Source organism: Hevea brasiliensis, chromosome 8, assembly GCF_030052815.1.
Source record: "Hevea brasiliensis isolate MT/VB/25A 57/8 chromosome 8, ASM3005281v1, whole genome shotgun sequence".
NCBI classification, from domain to species: Eukaryota; Viridiplantae; Streptophyta; class Magnoliopsida; order Malpighiales; family Euphorbiaceae; genus Hevea; species Hevea brasiliensis.
In genome coordinates this window covers 34,723,267-34,741,170 of record NC_079500.1, presented here as the reverse complement: position 1 = coordinate 34,741,170, position 17,904 = coordinate 34,723,267, and the positions used below count along the sequence as shown (strand labels likewise).

The window sequence follows — 17,904 nt, the reverse complement described above, 5'->3', positions numbered from 1 at the left end:
GTTGAGTAGGTCAATTGACTATAATTAATAACACATAATCCTATTGTTGTATTGGCCTCTTCAAGAAAAAAATTTTCTGACTAGCCACTGCTTGGACTCACATTGAAATTTTGAGTATTTGTTTAAGATAAAAGTACATCAAATCCATAATGAAGATTTGTTTCTTAGGTTAGCAAAAACAAACATGACATCATTGTAAACATAAAGATAGAATATATGGATGAGACTGGCCCAACTTAAATAAAATACCATGGCTCCTTTATGGTCTGCTAACATTTTTGCCAATAAATTATTCAAATCTTGTCCTAGATTGGGATCCCTAATGAAAATATATCGTTACAAGAGTGCTCCTGTCATGATGATAGCTTCATTTTCGTTGGCACAATACACAATTATCTGTATCAAATGTTGCTTTCAATTCCATGCCCACTATGCATATAAATGAGGAAGTGGTTCACATACTGCCATCTGATCTTGGTGGGAAAGCATTTTTGAACTCGTGTCCTAAACCAATTGCTGGTGAAGTTCCCCATTGGAAGATGTATGAATAGGGTTTTTCTTCCTTTCTATCATTTTCATGGTAATGCTCAGGGCAAAATTTTTGCTCCATACTGGTCCATGGAGGATTTGGCTGAAAGGCGATGCATTTAAAGCATTATTTCGTGGAAATGCTCACAATAGACTTGAGGTATATATAATTTCCCTGATCATTTTTATTACGTATTCAAGTTTATTCAATGCTCTTAATTTGTTGGCTCTTGCTTGGCAATTTGCATATGCTGTTTCTATTTACAGACATACTGCAAGACTGAGGAAGTTTTGATGGATGTTCTTATTTGGGGAATTGCTGCACAGAACAGAGTTGTAAGTCTAGAGTTCAGTGTTTCTAAGGGATTTTCTAATTTGTGATGTTTATTTTTATTTTTTTTTTCCACCTTATTAAGAAGTCAGATAATGACTTGGAATTGGAATTGGAATTGGATTTTGGAATTAAATGCCTGACTGACAAAAAGACCAAACTCTCCAAATACAATAAGCACACAGGAATAGGCATTTTAGTGCCAATTGTTGTGCAAATACAAGTTGGCAGTAAGGAAGCAAAAACAAGTCGACAAAACCCACAATTAATTTGTGGACAGAAGTACATTTAAGGGTTCATGCCCATACAGAACATGGTCCTTCCTTTCAAATGGCAGTGGCTATAGATAATGAACCACTTTAGGACTGGGAAGACTTGTATAATTGAGAAGATTATTATCATGGAGATCAGATATAAGGCTGTAATGAGAGATTTGAATTTGCAGGTTTAGAATCCAAATTCTTCATGTCTACTCTATGTTTTATATGTGTGTGCATTTACTTAGTACATGTTAAACTTTCTTATGTAGAATGAACAACTGACTTTAATTCCTTATTTTGTTTAGCCTCTTAGGTTTCATGGATGGTGCCATCAACTGATTTCATAAGACACCTATCACGAGGAAAAGATGCACTAAGAAAGTTTCATTTTGATTACCAATACCACTACAACTAGGTTTGTTGCGAGAGGAACCATCAGAGTTCTATTACAAGAAGCTAAGGGGAGGAGGTGGCGAACCAAAGTGAGGTATGCAAATGCTTGGGAGCTCTCCTTACCAAAAAAAATCTCTTGATCTCCATCAAAGGCATAGTAGCTCCAATATTATAGATTTGACTTTGCCTTTTCTTGCAGGGTTTAGCAAATGCAGAGTAGCTCTAATGTAATAAATTTGACTTTGCCTTTTCATAAATTAAAGCCTTTGGGCGAACTGAGTTAATTTCTGGAGATTTTTATTAAGACGGAATTCTTTTCTGGCATCTGTTTTACCCAAAAATGACCTTGTGGGCTCTGTTTTTTTACCCTGAAGATCCTTTATTAAACTAGATTTTGAGATTTTTGGAGTTTTTATACTCTGTTTTTGTGTGGGTACTTTGGGTTTTTGCCCTTTGTGGGTGATTAAGATAATTTTGGGGGAATGGGATTATTATGAAGGAGGTTAAAGAAGCTGGAAGGCATGAAGAGCTGCCATAGAGTTGAGCTTTTGTTGTCTCAACCCCAAGATCAGGTCTGATGGAGGGATTTAATGGTGGCAACTGGAGAGGCTGTGTTTAGGTTAAGAAACTTATTTCTCTTCTAAATTCTGGTTTAGGTCATGCAAGAGTTGGGAAGCTCAAGAAATTTCTGACCCCTTTAATCCCAAAGCATCCGTTGTTTTGGTAGTTACCCTGGCAGCCTCTCAGTTCAGGAATTGGGTTCGAACGCTAAGAGTTCCCTTTGTTTTGGGCCCCTATCTTTGGAGCTGAGTTCAAATCGGAAGAACCTTCTTCACTTTGCCCAACAAACACCATCAACACATTATCACTTCCATCAACAACAGCAACTTTTACAGCTCTAACAGCAGAAGCAAATGAAGCAGCAAGTTTAGATGATGTTTAGGAGCAATGGTGGGATTAGTTGGAACTTCGATGACTCTAGCTGTACGCCAACAATTTCATCTACCAAATATTTATATCTTCCTTGAGTATAGGTGGTAGTCTTGTTTAGAATAAATCATTTACACTTGTTTAGAATAAATCATTTACAACAAAAAAAAAAAAATAATTTAATTCTCACACAATCATACTTGATTTTTTTTTTAAATAATTTTTTTATATTAAAAACAATTGAATTCTTTTATTTTAAACATGAGAATTGACAAAAAAAAAATATATCAATTGAATTGAATTCTTGTAAAATTTTAAATTTCTAACATGTGCTTCATTTAGGAAGTGCACCTCATACCTCGGATCAGAGTTCATAGGGTAAAAGGGGTCAATCAAGGTACCTGCTGTTAGCAACAAACTTGTTGATATCCCTTCTGATGATTATTCGCGGAGGAAGTATTTACAAAAGATAATCAAGGGTTCTCCTCATCCAAGGTATGTTCATTGTTGGCACTAACATGTGGTTACAATTGAAAGGAGTACTTTAAAGTTTTCTCATTAAATTAATATATTTAAAGAGTTATTTTTAATCATTATTTCAATAATAATCCAACAAACTTTTAAATTACTAACCAAGCTGGATTACTTAGTTTTAACTATGCTTAAATTACTGTAACCTATGTTACTTTCTTTTGACTCTCTCTCTCTGTCACTCTCTCTATAATTGTTCAATCTTATATTATTAAAATTATTATTTGTCTATATTAGATGCTATGTAAGATAAGTCACATGCATGAGATTCCAAACTGAGTTTTAAGGTTTCTGTTTTGAATAATTGTTAGATTGCCTAAAATATTCCACTAATGAGAAAAACGATTGTTGAATGCTCTTGAACGATGAAAAAGACGCCACTTCACAAAAACGACGCGGTTTGGATTTTACCCTTCACCCATTGTCCTAACAGTTGGCGTGAGATATTGGATCTTTAGAAACCTTATAAAGAACAGGCCAATTTAAGTAGCAAATTTAGAAACCTTACAAAGATTGCATGCGTTTGTTCATTCTACTATTTCAATTAATTAATTGAGAAAAAAAAAATCAGGTTTATCTACTATATGAAGCAAGCACTAAGCAAAGCTGGGCGATAGGGTGAGGAAAAGAGATGTAATTAAGTTTGAGAATTAATGAGATGCTGATTTATTTTATTCCTTAAAGCTATTCTACTAATTTGTTATTTGAAGTATTAAGAAGGATGAAGGGCAGAGATTTTCATGTGTTATCATCTACAGAATCAGATAGGCTTGCTTAGAGTAAATTATTTTAATTTTTAATGGTTCATTTTTGGGTGTTAACAATTTTGATGTTGCTTCCATTTTCGATAGAGAGCGTCTTCATAAGCAGGTTTTCACCTCTCAAATTCAAAATTTTAGTTCATTTATTTTCTCTTGGTTTCTCTGTCACCTGCATTTAGTACTAGAGATTTTTTTGTTTTCAACATTTGAATATTTTATATCTAAGTAGCAATCTTTAGTGAAAAGTTAAAACTCAATTACCTTTATTAAATCATGTTACGTTAACAGTCGAAAAGATTAAGAATAATCGGTCATTCATAATACATAGCTTTCTCATGTTTTAGCATAAAATTAAACATGTCTCTTTTCAAAACAAACATAGAAATCTTAATTAATGACTGTGGTTTAGTACGTTAAGTTAACGTGTAAACAAGAAACATTACACCATATTATATTTTTGATGGGGTTTATATAAAATAAATGAAGGGAATCATAATCCAAGATCCACAAATAAAATTAACCAAATGAAGATAAAAACTTGATTGAAGCTCTTATCATGCATCGATTGTAATATTGAGTATTTATTGGCATTATGTCAAGGCTCATTGACTCTACCGTCAACTTTAGATTAACCAGTGCATATACCATGATTTTGTGAGGCTCCAAGACATTCAAAAACATCTTGACTGCTCTAAGATTCAGGTTTTATAATGATTTTTATTCAAGGTTAATGATTAGTTATTCACTTGATTGATTTAGTAATTAGTTATTGTTTAAGTAATTGAATTGCTATAATTGAAATTTTTACCTTGCTTCCTCATAACAGTAGACAGTAGGAATTCAATAGGATGTAATTTTCTTTTTTATTCAAAAATCTAAATGATAGGGATTAAGAGATCCTAAGAGATCATACTTTTGTTCCTTAATCTCTTGTTTCTTACTGTCCTACTAGAAATTTCTGGATTACAAAGAATTTTGCAATATTTTTATGCAACTAATTTCATAATCGTCTTATTGGGGCAGCGAATTGGCAACCTTAGTGAAGCCATGATTGGAATTGCCCTTGGTAAGGAGAAAGCCCTGTTCCCAAATGAAAAAAAAAAAGCAGTTTTTTTTTTTTTTTTTTTTTTGAACTGCATCCAAAAACTTATATTAAAAAGATAACTGTGCATCAGAAAACAAAATGGACAAAAGATTCTGGGGAATAGCTCTAATCCAAGAACAATCTAAAGAACCCGATAAAACATTTTTTGCTACAAAATCAGCTGCCTTGTTGACTGTTCTCTTCACTAACATTACAGGCACATCATCAAATGCAGCCATGTGATCTTTAATTGCAAGTTCTGAAGCTCTAATTTCCCATGGAATAACTCCTGACTGAGCTTGAATTGCATGGAACAGTTCTGCATTATCAGTTTCAAGAACAAAAGAAAGGGCAGTTTGGATCTGTGTTGAAGCACTTTTCACAAGTTCTTTTCTTTTCAAAGTTCTCTTCATTGAAGATTTGATATATTAAAGGCATAAGTTGATACTCGCATTTGCCTGATTTGTTGATATTATGGCAATGAAATCTGTCGTCTGACTCATTTTCGTTTATTCTTTATTTTGCATGCAAATATAATCTTTTGTTAACAATCAAGCTGTAATTGCAGACAATGACTGACAAAAAAAAGCTAGGTCATATGATAAATATTCTATTTTTAATTAGTGAAATATCTTTTCATATGTGTATATGTGCGTCTTTTGGTTGAAGATATAGAAATTCTTTTTCATAGCATATTTAATATCTTTATTGTAAAAGTTAGTAAAATGCACCGTCAACCTCAATTTAATTGATAAACAGAAATTAAAAAAAAAAAATTCTTACTTCCGAAGCAATGCGAGGGCATGTTTCTAATAATGATTATGGCCCATAATCTGAAATATATCAGGTGTTGTATATATTGGATCAGACCTGAACAAAATCAATGTCCTCATTTAAGTTCAAAGACGTGAACAACTAGGCCCGACTGATAATTTGTACAAGTGTTTCGCGTTATTATTAGAATTACTATTGATAAAATAAATTAATTAGTGAGTATTAAAAATAATTTAAAATTAAATTTAATAAATGTCATAACAACAGTAAAATAATAAATAATTTTTATAAATTTATTTTAATATATATATATATATATATATATATTTTTTTTTTTTTTTCTTTTTCTTCTAAAAGGCAGTTTTCGCTTATAATGATCCACACATTTGAGATCCCATGCTTCCTTACTCCTTATCATTTATCACCCACATGAGCTTCATGTTCCTGATAGTCTACCCATTAGAAGATCTATGGTGTTTGGTGTGTTATTGTAATACAACAGAAAAAGGGAAAAAAACTTAAAACAGGGCAACTTCATCTGTGTATTCAGCACTGTTTTCTTTCTGAATAACCAAATCCATCATTGTTTGCATTCGCAAATTAAAAAAAAAAGTATATATTACTCTGTGATTCAATAAATCCCCCTATATTGGCCAGGTGATTGCTTCCAAATTTTCGGTATTATGTACAAAATGCCTCTGGCCAATGCAGTCTCTCTCTCTCTCTCTCTCTCTCTCTCTCTCACACACACACACACACACACTAAATAATACCACAACAGCACTATGTGGGTACCTCACGAATTGACAGACCAATCATAGTTTTGGTACACAATGTTGATGGGGCCACCATCTCCCAAAAGATGTGTCAGAAGACCCGCTTTGGTTGCATCCAAGTAGTTGATAATCCACTTGAGAATGTCTCTCTCTTGTCCAAAATCTGCGCTGAACCTGCACAATAATACAAACTTGATCAATCAAATGCTGCCATGGAGTTTTTGCTAGTGATATTGGACTTATTTTTCAGGACTATAAGTCTCAAGTTCAAACTTCTGGTCAAAGAAAAAAGTTGTCATGGCCTTCTGGACCGATTGAAGTCAAGAACTCATAGCTCACCACTTGATGATCCGTGTGAGATGAACTGCCCTCTTTTCCAAGTCCACCTCCATTCCAGTTCTTTGGAAGAACTCCCTAGCAGCGTATTTTAATTCAGCTTCAATTCCTTGGGCTGTGAAAAACCTTACTGTGGGACTTGACCTTGTCCCATTGCAGAGCCCAAAATGAATTAATGGATTCACTTTAGGAAGAGCTATCTGCAAATTTTATCAAACAACAGTTTAATCATCATAATTTATGCATTCCTAAGCTTCAAAAATCGTCACAATTTTCATTGCAATTTACAAAGTTATTTAAGCATTGCATTTGTCCAGATGAACTATCAAATTCCTATATTTGTGCTCTAGATTGCATCATTTGGGGAAGGGAAAGAAATAGTTGGCTGCCTAGAATGAATGCAAGTGTTAGAATCCTTCATATACTAGCAGATAAATGATTTTAATGGGCTTGGCTTTATCCCAAAAAAAAAAACTGAAAAGTGTTTACCTCCAACCGTTTGTCTCCAGCTCCAAGGGGCTTTACCAACGAGTATGGAGGTCTTCGATTGTTTCTGAGAATTCCATTCTTTATGGTATTGAGCGAGTAAGCAGATCCTCCTACAATGTATTGGAAGTCTGAATTGAAGGATCTCCGATCGATTACCCCTTCAGGGCACCCCAATCTAATTACAGCATGGATGGCCATGGCATTATGCAGGTTCATAAAGAAGGCCAGTTTCTCATCTGTTGAGAGTTCTAGTAGATCCACCCTGTGGAGATCTTCAGCCAAATTTACATATCTGCATTTATAATAGAAGTGAAGTTAGAGAAGGTAACAAGGAAACAAGTGGATATATTTAGTGTAAAGAGTTCACTGAAGCTAATGCAATCGCAATGTCCTTCAAAGATCAAGTGCTTAAGTAGGAAAATATCTTGGTTTTTGAAGGAAATAATTATGCATGGACATGGTATAAAAATTTGTCCAAAGTTTTAAGGCTAGATATATATACTCTAGAAGAATGCATCAGATTCCCAAAAAGAAATAAAAGTTTTAATCCTCTAAGTCTTGGTTTGTTCCTCAAAAATGCAGTCCGATTAGATAGGATATAAGGAACTGCTGGTGACATTATTAGGTAGCAAAGGCCAATACTAAACCAGTTAAAAATGAATAAGTAAATTAGATGAGGTAATTCATTTTTAGGCCTCCTGTCAGAAAGCAGCCAAAGGAAGATTAAAGATTCATAAAATGAAAGTTCAAAAAGAAAAACGTTCAAATTTAATTGCCAGTACTACATCTTTAAAAGGTTTTTCAACGAAAATAATAGTCCTTATGCAAGAATTCAGAAAGAGCTATGATCGAAGTTGGAGCAGATGTCCTAAAGCTGATATATACGGTAGAAAAATTCAAAAGGCATGATTTACCAGGTTTGTGAATATGGGACCTTTATAGTACGTTAGGAGCTAGTGTTTTTGAGAACTTGCAATGGTACATGTTTCCAAAAGTTCAGGTACAGCTTATCATAGTTTTTGAAAAATTTAGAGCAATCATGTCATGTCTACCAAAACAAGGTGGACTCAAAAGCCCAAAAATGAAATGAAAGCACTAATGAAAATACCAGGACATCTTTAGACACGAAACGAATCCATGATCTATAGGTCAAACTGAAAACAAAATCAACCCACCTTCAAAGAAAATAATAATGAAAACAAATTCTGAATTAATGGAGGTAAGAGTACAAATTATTATCGCCTGTTCCACTCAATTAATTATCTTAACATTTTTCTGTCTATCTGCAGTTCTGCACTGCATTAAATTGCCATGTAGTTAAACAATAATTTATATGTACTTCTTTTTGTAACTAGTTGAAGCCTCAATTAACATTGCAAATCCATCTTCATCATTCTCCTTAATGGTGTTAAAAGTTAACAACAATGATCTTCTAGTTTTATTTTAACTAAACCTCTATCTACATTCAGACAGTCAAACATAATGTCATAACAATTTCCACCTATAAATGTTGATTCTTTGATTTAATTCACTCAAGCTTAATAAAGAACAAAATGCCCTTAAACCACTTACCACTATGCTCCAAATTATGTAACATTATAAATAGTAGCGTTCACCGTTTCTATTGGATTTGATTTTGAATAAAAAAGCAAAAGAACCGATACCTATTGCTTTGGCTCAATTGAAAAACTAAACCGAACAAGATTAGTTTGGTTTAGTTACGCTAAAAGACCTCTACCTTAAATCAGCAACCATAATATGCTAATAGAAAATTAAAAATCTATACTCGCATTTACTTCATGATATCATATTCATATAGTCAGACAAAATTATGTGAGAATATATATATATACATATCTTAAGTTAATATGGTTCTGTCAAATTGGGTTCTATAATTCAAACTACACTAGGCAACTTCGTGAATTTCATTAAACTGGAATGAAAATAAGGTGCTAGCACAAACGAATTATAAAGAAGCTAACCATTCTCTTAACTAGTAGAGTTCAAGGCCCCTCACATTTCTAACTAGAATTGAGGGAAGGTGGCAAACTCATTCGCAGAAGATGTTCACTGTGATTGGAATAACAAATTGATGACACAAAGCCACAAAGGTATATTCAGAGGTAACAAAAAACCAATAATACCTTCTGAATTCCTCACTTCTGCTAATGCTAGCGTAATCAACATGGCACCTGTCATCAGAGGCATAGAACTCAAGTATTGCAGACATTATTTTGTTGAGCTTTTGGCCAACCTTTATTGCTGACTTGGGTTCACTGTCATTTGTAGATCCTCGAAAATTGTAGCATTTGGAAATGAATGGTTGATGCTCAAGAAAACGATAATAGTGGTTTCCATCTTCAAAGTCATTTTCCCTATACAAATTAAACAAACTTTTGCATACGGAAAAGCCACAATAGTCACGAGTACATAAACATATCCAACGTAATGATAAATATTCATACCCAAAGACGTGATGGATGAAATGCTTCCTTGCAAGCTGCTTGCCAATCTCAACAGCCTACATTGCATGGCAGATGAAAACCCATTAGCATCTATGCAAGTAAGAAAGAAACACTTCATGATATGATATCCTTGCCTAAGGAAGACTCAATGAAAACTGAATTTCCCATCATCTTGCTTTCTTTTTTTTCTTTTTTTTTTTTTGTATGTATATATATACATAAAATTTTCACTTTCATACATTAGAAAACAGTGGACATAACTAGAAGCCTTCCTTTCTATTATATAAAAAAAATAATTCAAAGTAAAAAACTAAAGATATTTCATATCATTCTCATTTGACTAGCTAGAGGTCATTGCAATAATGTTTTGAATTTTTTTTGTATGAAAATCATTTAATTTTAATTAACAAGCCCGTTATCATTAGATATCACCAATTTATGCACCTAAAAATATAAAACTTTAATGAAAAAAATCTAAGATACATGCAAGTTGCTTGAAGATTTCTAATAAATTTTTAATTAAAAGTGAGTTCATTATAATGATTTTCTTATTTGAGTACCATATAAAAATCTGAGAATATTATTGTAATAATAATGAACCTATTCTTTTATGAAAAATAAAAATTAAGAGATTAGAATATATATATATATATATATATATATATATATATATCAAATAAAATTCAGCACGACTGTTAATAATTACATCCGAAGGCCGGAAAATCACACGGTGCACTGTCCCATTGAAAATCAATAATTATCTTATTCTACCAAAAAAATTAATAATATCTTAATTATCCAAAATTATCTTAATTAAATATTTATTTAGTCTTCCAAAATTCAGCATTTTTCTAAAATTTTGCTAATTTCTGTGCATATCAGAATCAAATACCAAATCATCACTTGAAAAGAAAAAAAATTCAAAAAAAAATCAGTAAATGGGGCACAGATGAACCTTGTCCTCATACTATTTTATTATATATTGTATTATGCACTACCATAAATGCCTATTGATTTTTGATGAGATTTTGATTTCATTATATTTGCACTAAATACTAGTGCTTTCACTTATCATGATGGCATTGATTGTTGACTTGTGAAATTAAAATTATTCCACCAGTTCAATGATTATATCACTAATTTTTTATTATTAATAATGTATGTATAGAAGAGACATTTTTTATAAAAAAAAAATAGAAATATAAATAAACTAATAACACACTAAACTAAAAAGAAAATATTATACTTTCACACGCTCATCTAAAAATATCTCATCACACTTACATTGAAGTCAAAACTGAAGATATTGTATATATGCTGCCACACCAAAAAAATCAATGACGAATTCAAACCTGAGATTTCTTATAATTTAATAATCAATGAATTTTTTTTTTAAAATAGTTTTTACTTATGAAAATTTAATCACAAACTTAATTAACTTTAATGTAGAAATATAATTTAAAAAATATTATATATTTATTTCTAATAATAATAATAATAATAATAGATTAGCTACTATCAATTCAACTTTATATAAAAATTAATCTAATAGCTTGTATATCTAAGTATTTATATTAATTTATATATTATTATTGTTAATATATATTTTAATTAATTATACATAAATTTAATATAAATATTTAATTAAAAATACTAAACTTATTTTTATGTAAATCCAACTTATATTACAATTACGACACTAGTAATAATTTTCCCTAACAACCGGTCTTCTATACTATTTTTTTTTTTTTAATGATTTACTATTATCCATTGACAAAGCACTAAAGCAGAAATTGGGACCGCAGCAATGAAAGGTACGAAAAGGTCAAAGGCAATGCGCGTTTGCCTAATCACGGCGAAACCATGGCCATCGCCTATAGCTTCCCACTGTTTCTGTTGTTAACTTGAGCTATCATTTTGACACTTATGGTCGGTCCACTCACTCAAATGTTGCACTTGCATCCACTTAAAAAAATAAAATAAAAAATATATATATTTTTCCGATATATTTCTTTTAATTTTTAATCTCAATAAACGAGGTGGCTATCATGCCAACTGCGTGTTCATCATCATTGATGTTTTCGCCATCGGAAATTTTTTTGGGTAAACTGTTAACTAGAGAGATTTGGTTAAATTTATAATTTAATTTTTATAATTTTAAAATTAAATAATTTAATATTTAATATTTTACTAAATTAATAAATTAATTTTTATGTTAGAATTTTTTTAAATTTTCATTAATTTTAATAAAGTAATTAAATTGCTCTAATTCTATTTTAAATTTAAAAATAATTTAATCTTTAAAATTTATTTTATAGATAATTTAGTATTTAAAATTTTATTTATTAATAATTTAGCCCTTATATTTTTAAAGTGTGAGTATCATCAAATTAAAAAAAATGTTATATTTAGATTGTAATTATTAAAATTATAAATTAATTATTTTAAGGTCATTAAAAATTTTGATTAAGTATAAAATCATTCATATATTTTATAATTTAATCCTTAAATATTATAACTATTTATAAATAAATTCTTATAAATTTGTAAAATTATATATATATATTATATTTTTATATTTTAAAAAATAACATATAAATTTAAATGCAAATTGTTAATTAAAAAAAAGTCTAAGGCTAAATTATTTTGGGATTGAAAATATAGCTAAAGACATTTTGGTTATTTTTGTCAAATTTAATGGGAATTGATAGTGATTCTAATGGAATTAATCAACTTGTAGGTTTATTAAAATATCAAAGACTAAATTACTTGGTATTAAACTATAGGAATTAAGTTATAAGTTTTACTAAATATCAAAGACTAAATTGTTTATAAAATAAATTTTAGAGACTAAATTATTTTTATATTAATATTAGAATTTAAGATATTTTGATATTTTTATTAGAATTAACGGTAATTTAATTGAAATTATAATAGTTGGAGTTAATTTATAGATTTATTAAAATATAATAAACTAAATTACTTTATTTTAAAACTACAAAAACTAAGTTATAGATTTAAATAGACACCATGAACAAGTTTACCGAATTTTTTTTACATAGGACTAAGCAATTTTTTATTCTTATAATAATATTAATATCAATATTAGTATTTTTTTTTTGAAACTATATTTTAATAATTGTTATTATTAGTATAATCTAATCCTCTGATATTGTGAGTATAACTGAGCTTTTAGACCCTACATCAAAATAATAAAATAATTTTTTCAAATTTATTTTTTAAATAATACTTAAAATAATTAAAAAATAATAATTTTAACCTCTACCTTTAATGCCAAACAAGTGCTTAATTAATTATTAAAATGAAGGTTTTTTTAAATATGTATGAAGGAGCAACTACTATTGTGGGCACAGTGGGAGGGGACACAAGATATTTTTCGATCTCAATTGGATTACACTAAGGATCAGCCATAAGCCCTTACCTTTTTACATTAGTTTTAGATGAACTGACGAAACATATACAAGAGAGTATTCCTTGGTGCATGATGTTTGCGGATGATATTGTTCTGATAGATGAGACACGAGAAGGAGTCAATAGGAAGCTAGAACTTTGGAGAAGTACTCTAGAGTCAAAGGGTTTTAAGTTAAGTAGAACGAAGACAGAATACATGCATTGCAAGTTCAGTGAAGGCCAAACTGGTGATAGGGAAGGAGTTAGTTTGAATGGAGTGGCACTGTCCCAAAGTAATCACTTTAAATATCTAGGCTCAGTCCTTCAAGTAGATGGGGGATGTGAGGAGGATGTTAGTCATAGGATTAAAGCCGGATGGTTGAAGTGGAGACGTGCCACGGGAGTTTTATGTGATCGTAAGATTCCCAATAAATTAAAAGGAAAATTTTACCAATGCTGATACCATCTGCTATGCTATATGGTAGTGAGTGTTGGGCACTGAAAGAGTCGTATGCATCTAAGATAAGAGTTGCAAAGATGAGAATGTTAAGGTGGATGAGTGGTCATACTAGACTAGATAAAGTCCGTAATGAAAGTATTAGAAAAAAGGTAGGAGTGGTGCCAATTGAAGATAAGTTGAGAGAAGGGAGGTTGAGGTGGTTTGGTCATGTGAAGCGTAGACATACGGAGGCTCCAGTTAGACAAATAGAGCACATTAGGCTAGAGGATAGAAAGAAAAAAAGGGGTAGACCTAAATTGACTTGGAGGAGAGTAGTACAGCATGACTTAGAAGCATTACACATTTCTGAGGATTTAACCCAAAATCGTTCAGAGTGTAAAAAGCGAATCCATATAGCCGACCCCAAATTTTTGGGATATAGGCTTAGTTGAGTTGAGTTGAGTTATAAATTGAGTAGAAAATTAATCAAAATTATTTCTAAATATGAAAAGTTATGAATAAGGAAATAAATTAATAAGAAATATTTTTCATCAATTAATTGAAATATTATAAATAAGGAAATAAGAACAGTTTTATTTAATAAATTGAAATTTATTATTTAACAAAAGTGGTTGTCAAAATATTTTCATATTTTTATAGTAACTTTTTAATAAAAGTTATTACAGAGAAAATTCTATCCTATGAAAAAAAAAAAGCCATTTTTTAAGATACCAGGAAATGAAAAAAAAAATTATGAGAACAATGGAGCATTCTATTCCAAGTTTTGGCCTAATTGATTTATTAATTATTTAAAGAATAATTAATAGTGATAATTTGAATATAAAAATAATTTATATAAGTAATTTATTTGGAGAATCATTTGCGAAGAACAAAGGTGCACAAATTCTAATTCTTGAAAAAATTAACGTTAAAATCTTTTTAAATCTCTTTAAAATGGATTTATTTTAAATGATATTGATATATTATTTTTACTTTATTTATAAAGAATTTATTCGAGGATGTTATAGTCTTTTTAACATTTAGGTTGTAACTCCAGTAGACCAAGTTATAGAAATATGCACTTCCTTACTATTAAAATAATTTATAATTTAATTTTAAAATATAATAAAATTATAATTTATTTTTATATTTTTTATAAGAAATAAATTAATTCTTGAATTATATTACTATTAATAGAATAATTTAATTTATTAAATTTCACTTTTTATAATAAGTTAATTTTTATAATTTTAATATTTATAATAATTTAATTTCTTAAATTTAAAATGATTGTTTGAATTATAATTAGTTAATAGTGAATTTTTATATTATTTATTTTGTTGACAGAAACGTAACCTACAGTGTAATTTTTATCATTTTTCAAAATTTAAATTAAATTAAATTATTATTATTATTATTATTATTATTATTATTATTATTATTAGAAATTTAAACGTTGCACACCGCGAGCATTATAACATAACAAAACAGTGAAAAGAAATTCCATAATTTATGCCGAGAGGAGTTGACACCTACACCTAAGTCTCCTCTCTCCACCAAGAATATGCTGTGTAAAAAAAGGATATAAGATAACATGCTGAAAGTATGATCAGGGATTGCAACGTGTTAGGAATTCGAAAAAATCCTCCTACGATTAATATTTTTAAAATTTAATTTTTTTTTAAATTTAATTAAAATTTATTCTCAATCATATAAATATGTTCTAAACTCGATTATTATTATTTAATAATATTTTTATTTAATTTTATATATTTAATTAATAATTTATATAAAAAAATTATTTTTATTAATAATTTATATTTTAAAAATTTAATAATTTTAAAAATATTTTTATTTTATTTTATATAAAATAAAATATATAAAAATTTATAAATATTATTAAAAATATATATATATTATATTTAATTAAATATTTATATAAATAAATTCAGATAATAAATATTCAATATATAAAATTTAAATTTAATCTAAATTTATCATAAATATTAAATTTAAAATTTAAATTTAAAATTTAAATTTATTTTAAATTTAATTATATAATACTTAAATATATTTTATTAAAATTCGATTAAATCAAATATCCTTAAAAATCCTATTAGTTATCATTCCTGGGTATGATCATCCTCAAAGGCTTTTAGGAGAAGTAATCTAACGGTCATGAAAGCGCGAGTATATCGAAAAAACGAACAAATTAAAAATAGACTATGGACAGAGTAGGGTAGGAGCAACCCACGTACCTTCTTTCTGCCGCAATCCAGCTGCTGTATCAGCACTTCCACCATCTGAGACCCAGCAAAGCAGTTCTTCACAATCTTCATCTTCATCACACGGTCCTGAATAGGCAATCTCTGTCTCAAAACCCTTACGATCTCCACCATATCGTCCATCGATTCCTCCTCCGGTTCATCAAACCCGTACACAGGAGCTGCCGGTGAATCACCGGAGCATTTACTCCCTAGCATCTCCTTCAACCTCTGGTCGAAAATTCCGCTGTTCCTCAACGAATTCAACGCCACTAAACCGCCAAATAGCTTATCGTTGAAGAAAATTTGTGGCACCTGTGAACTCCCTGTTCTTTCTATAAGCTCTTGTGCTCTCTGTGGGAACACATCGATGTTAATCTCGATGAATTTCAATCCTTTCTGCCTAAAAAATGATCGTACTGCTGTGCAATCCCTGCAATTTGACCTCGAGAAGAAGCTTATTCGTCCCTTTAATTCTTCATCGTTTTTGAGCCTCACTATGACTTTGAGCCCCGATATGTTGAATTCCGTAACATCTGAGTCCACAGACTTCATCTTATTGTTAGTCTCCTTGTCTTCATAGTTGTGGCTGTTATTTCTCAGAGACGATAATCGATTCGCAATCGACGCCGATAAGCTGTTGCTTCTTTCTTTAATGAATTTCCCGATTGACGGCATGTCGACTGTTAAACTTTCCGATAAGGATTTTGACCGATTGAAAACAAGTCCGTCTTCTTTTGGCGTCGGAGAAGGGGCAAGGCCTGGTGGTGCCTCTGGCTTTGGGAGTTGAGACAGAGGTTGGATTATTTGTAGATGATCATCGCCTGTAACGGCTATATTTTCCTCTTTCATTACGTGACTGTTTTGGGGCGGGATAATTTCAGTATTATCCGACATCTCAGGCATGTGAGGAGTATCGGGCGAGATAATTTGAATATCTTTGGGTATTTCGGTCGTCGAGTCTTTTTTATCTGCTATTTGTCCGTCCTTGATCTCAATTTCGGAGCATTCTTCCGGTTCCCCTTGATTTTCCGAATCCAACTTTATCGGAATCTCGTCATCAATTTTCCCATTTATATGCCGGCCATCATCAACTCCATTCTCCGGAGGGTTCCCTTTGACAGAATCATTGGTTTCTCCGTTAGATAGCTTCATTCTTTCGAAGGAAATCAAATGGGAGAACTCAGAGACACATGTGAGAGAGAGAGAGAGAGAGAGAGAGAGATTGGCAACGGAGAAAAAGACGAATAGATGAGAAATGGGATAGCTTACAGTTGAGGAGAGAACGATGAAATCGGGAGGGGTTTAGCGGAGGAGAATATATATTTATATGGATTGGATTAGAGGTTTAACGAACAAACCTCTTAAAATCAAAGAAGAAGTCAAATGCGTTGGGACAATTACCATCTTTTGAGTTCCAAATTTTTTTATAATTTAGATACCCATTAAAAGTAAATAACTTATTAAAAGTGGTTTCACATTTAAATACTTACTTTATATGCTGATTATTTTTCAAAATATTTTAATTATTTAATTCGAATATTATGTACTAAATTTACTAAGCAAAATTAATTCATTTGCTAAAAATGAAAGCTCCCTTTCTATATTAAGAGAATTTCATAATTATTTAGCTTAAATATATTGTTAAGATATGAGTGAGTTAATGTACCAGATATGTTGTGATGCGTAAAAATTAATAAAAAGTATTTCTAATTATAACCAAAGAAACTATGTAATTTCATTATTTTAATTTTAAATTTTTGAATAATATTTTTAATATTAAAATATTTCTTATGTCTATTTTAGACCCTGTTTCTTTTGATTTTATGTTAAAATTTATTTTATTTATAAATAAATTTCATAATAAAATTTATTTATAAATAAATTTTTTTTATTTAATATATTTCATATTAAAAATAAAAATGAAATAAATTTTGTATTTAAAATAAATAAAATAAAATAATATATAATAAAAAGATAATTTTATCACCTAAAATATATATAATTTTAAGTTTAAAATTCATTTACAAATTTCATCAATTTTAGGTTATGTTTGATATAAATGAATTTCATAAATTTTTATAAAATTTATTTATAAATATAAAATTTTAATATTTAATCAAAATAAAAAT

General features: G+C 29.9%; 1 protein-coding gene and 1 pseudogene across 1 annotated transcript; one reads left to right on the top strand and one right to left on the bottom strand.

The window, feature by feature from the left end:
- The first annotated feature begins 329 nt into the window (after positions 1 to 329).
- On the top strand, positions 330 to 5,330 carry LOC110672592 (probable WRKY transcription factor 21; annotated as a pseudogene).
- Positions 5,331 to 6,110: 780 nt separating this feature from the next.
- On the bottom strand, positions 6,111 to 17,150 carry LOC110672594 (uncharacterized). Its single transcript, XM_021835403.2, has 6 exons — positions 15,767 to 17,150; positions 9,659 to 9,714; positions 9,338 to 9,568; positions 7,194 to 7,485; positions 6,708 to 6,904; positions 6,111 to 6,542 (listed from the first exon to the last, which is right to left on the bottom strand). Exons 1-6 carry the CDS (start codon positions 16,925 to 16,927, stop codon positions 6,389 to 6,391), a joined length of 2,091 nt encoding a protein of 696 aa, XP_021691095.2. The 5' UTR covers positions 16,928 to 17,150; the 3' UTR covers positions 6,111 to 6,388.
- Between the last annotated feature and the right edge of the window lie 754 nt (positions 17,151 to 17,904).

What these genes read in the sequence shown, in the direction of transcription:
- LOC110672594 (XM_021835403.2), bottom strand. Translation starts at nt 16,927, where the DNA reads ATGAAGCTATCTAACGGAGAAACCAATGATTCTGTCAAAGGGAACCCT. An exon ending in TGGATTGCGGCAGAAAGAAG is followed by an intron (nt 9,715 to 15,766) that starts GTACGTGGGTTG and finishes CATGCAATGTAG; the next exon opens with GCTGTTGAGATTGGCAAGCA. An exon ending in CTGGAGACAAACGGTTGGAG is followed by an intron (nt 6,905 to 7,193) that starts GTAAACACTTTT and finishes TAAAATTTGCAG; the next exon opens with ATAGCTCTTCCTAAAGTGAA.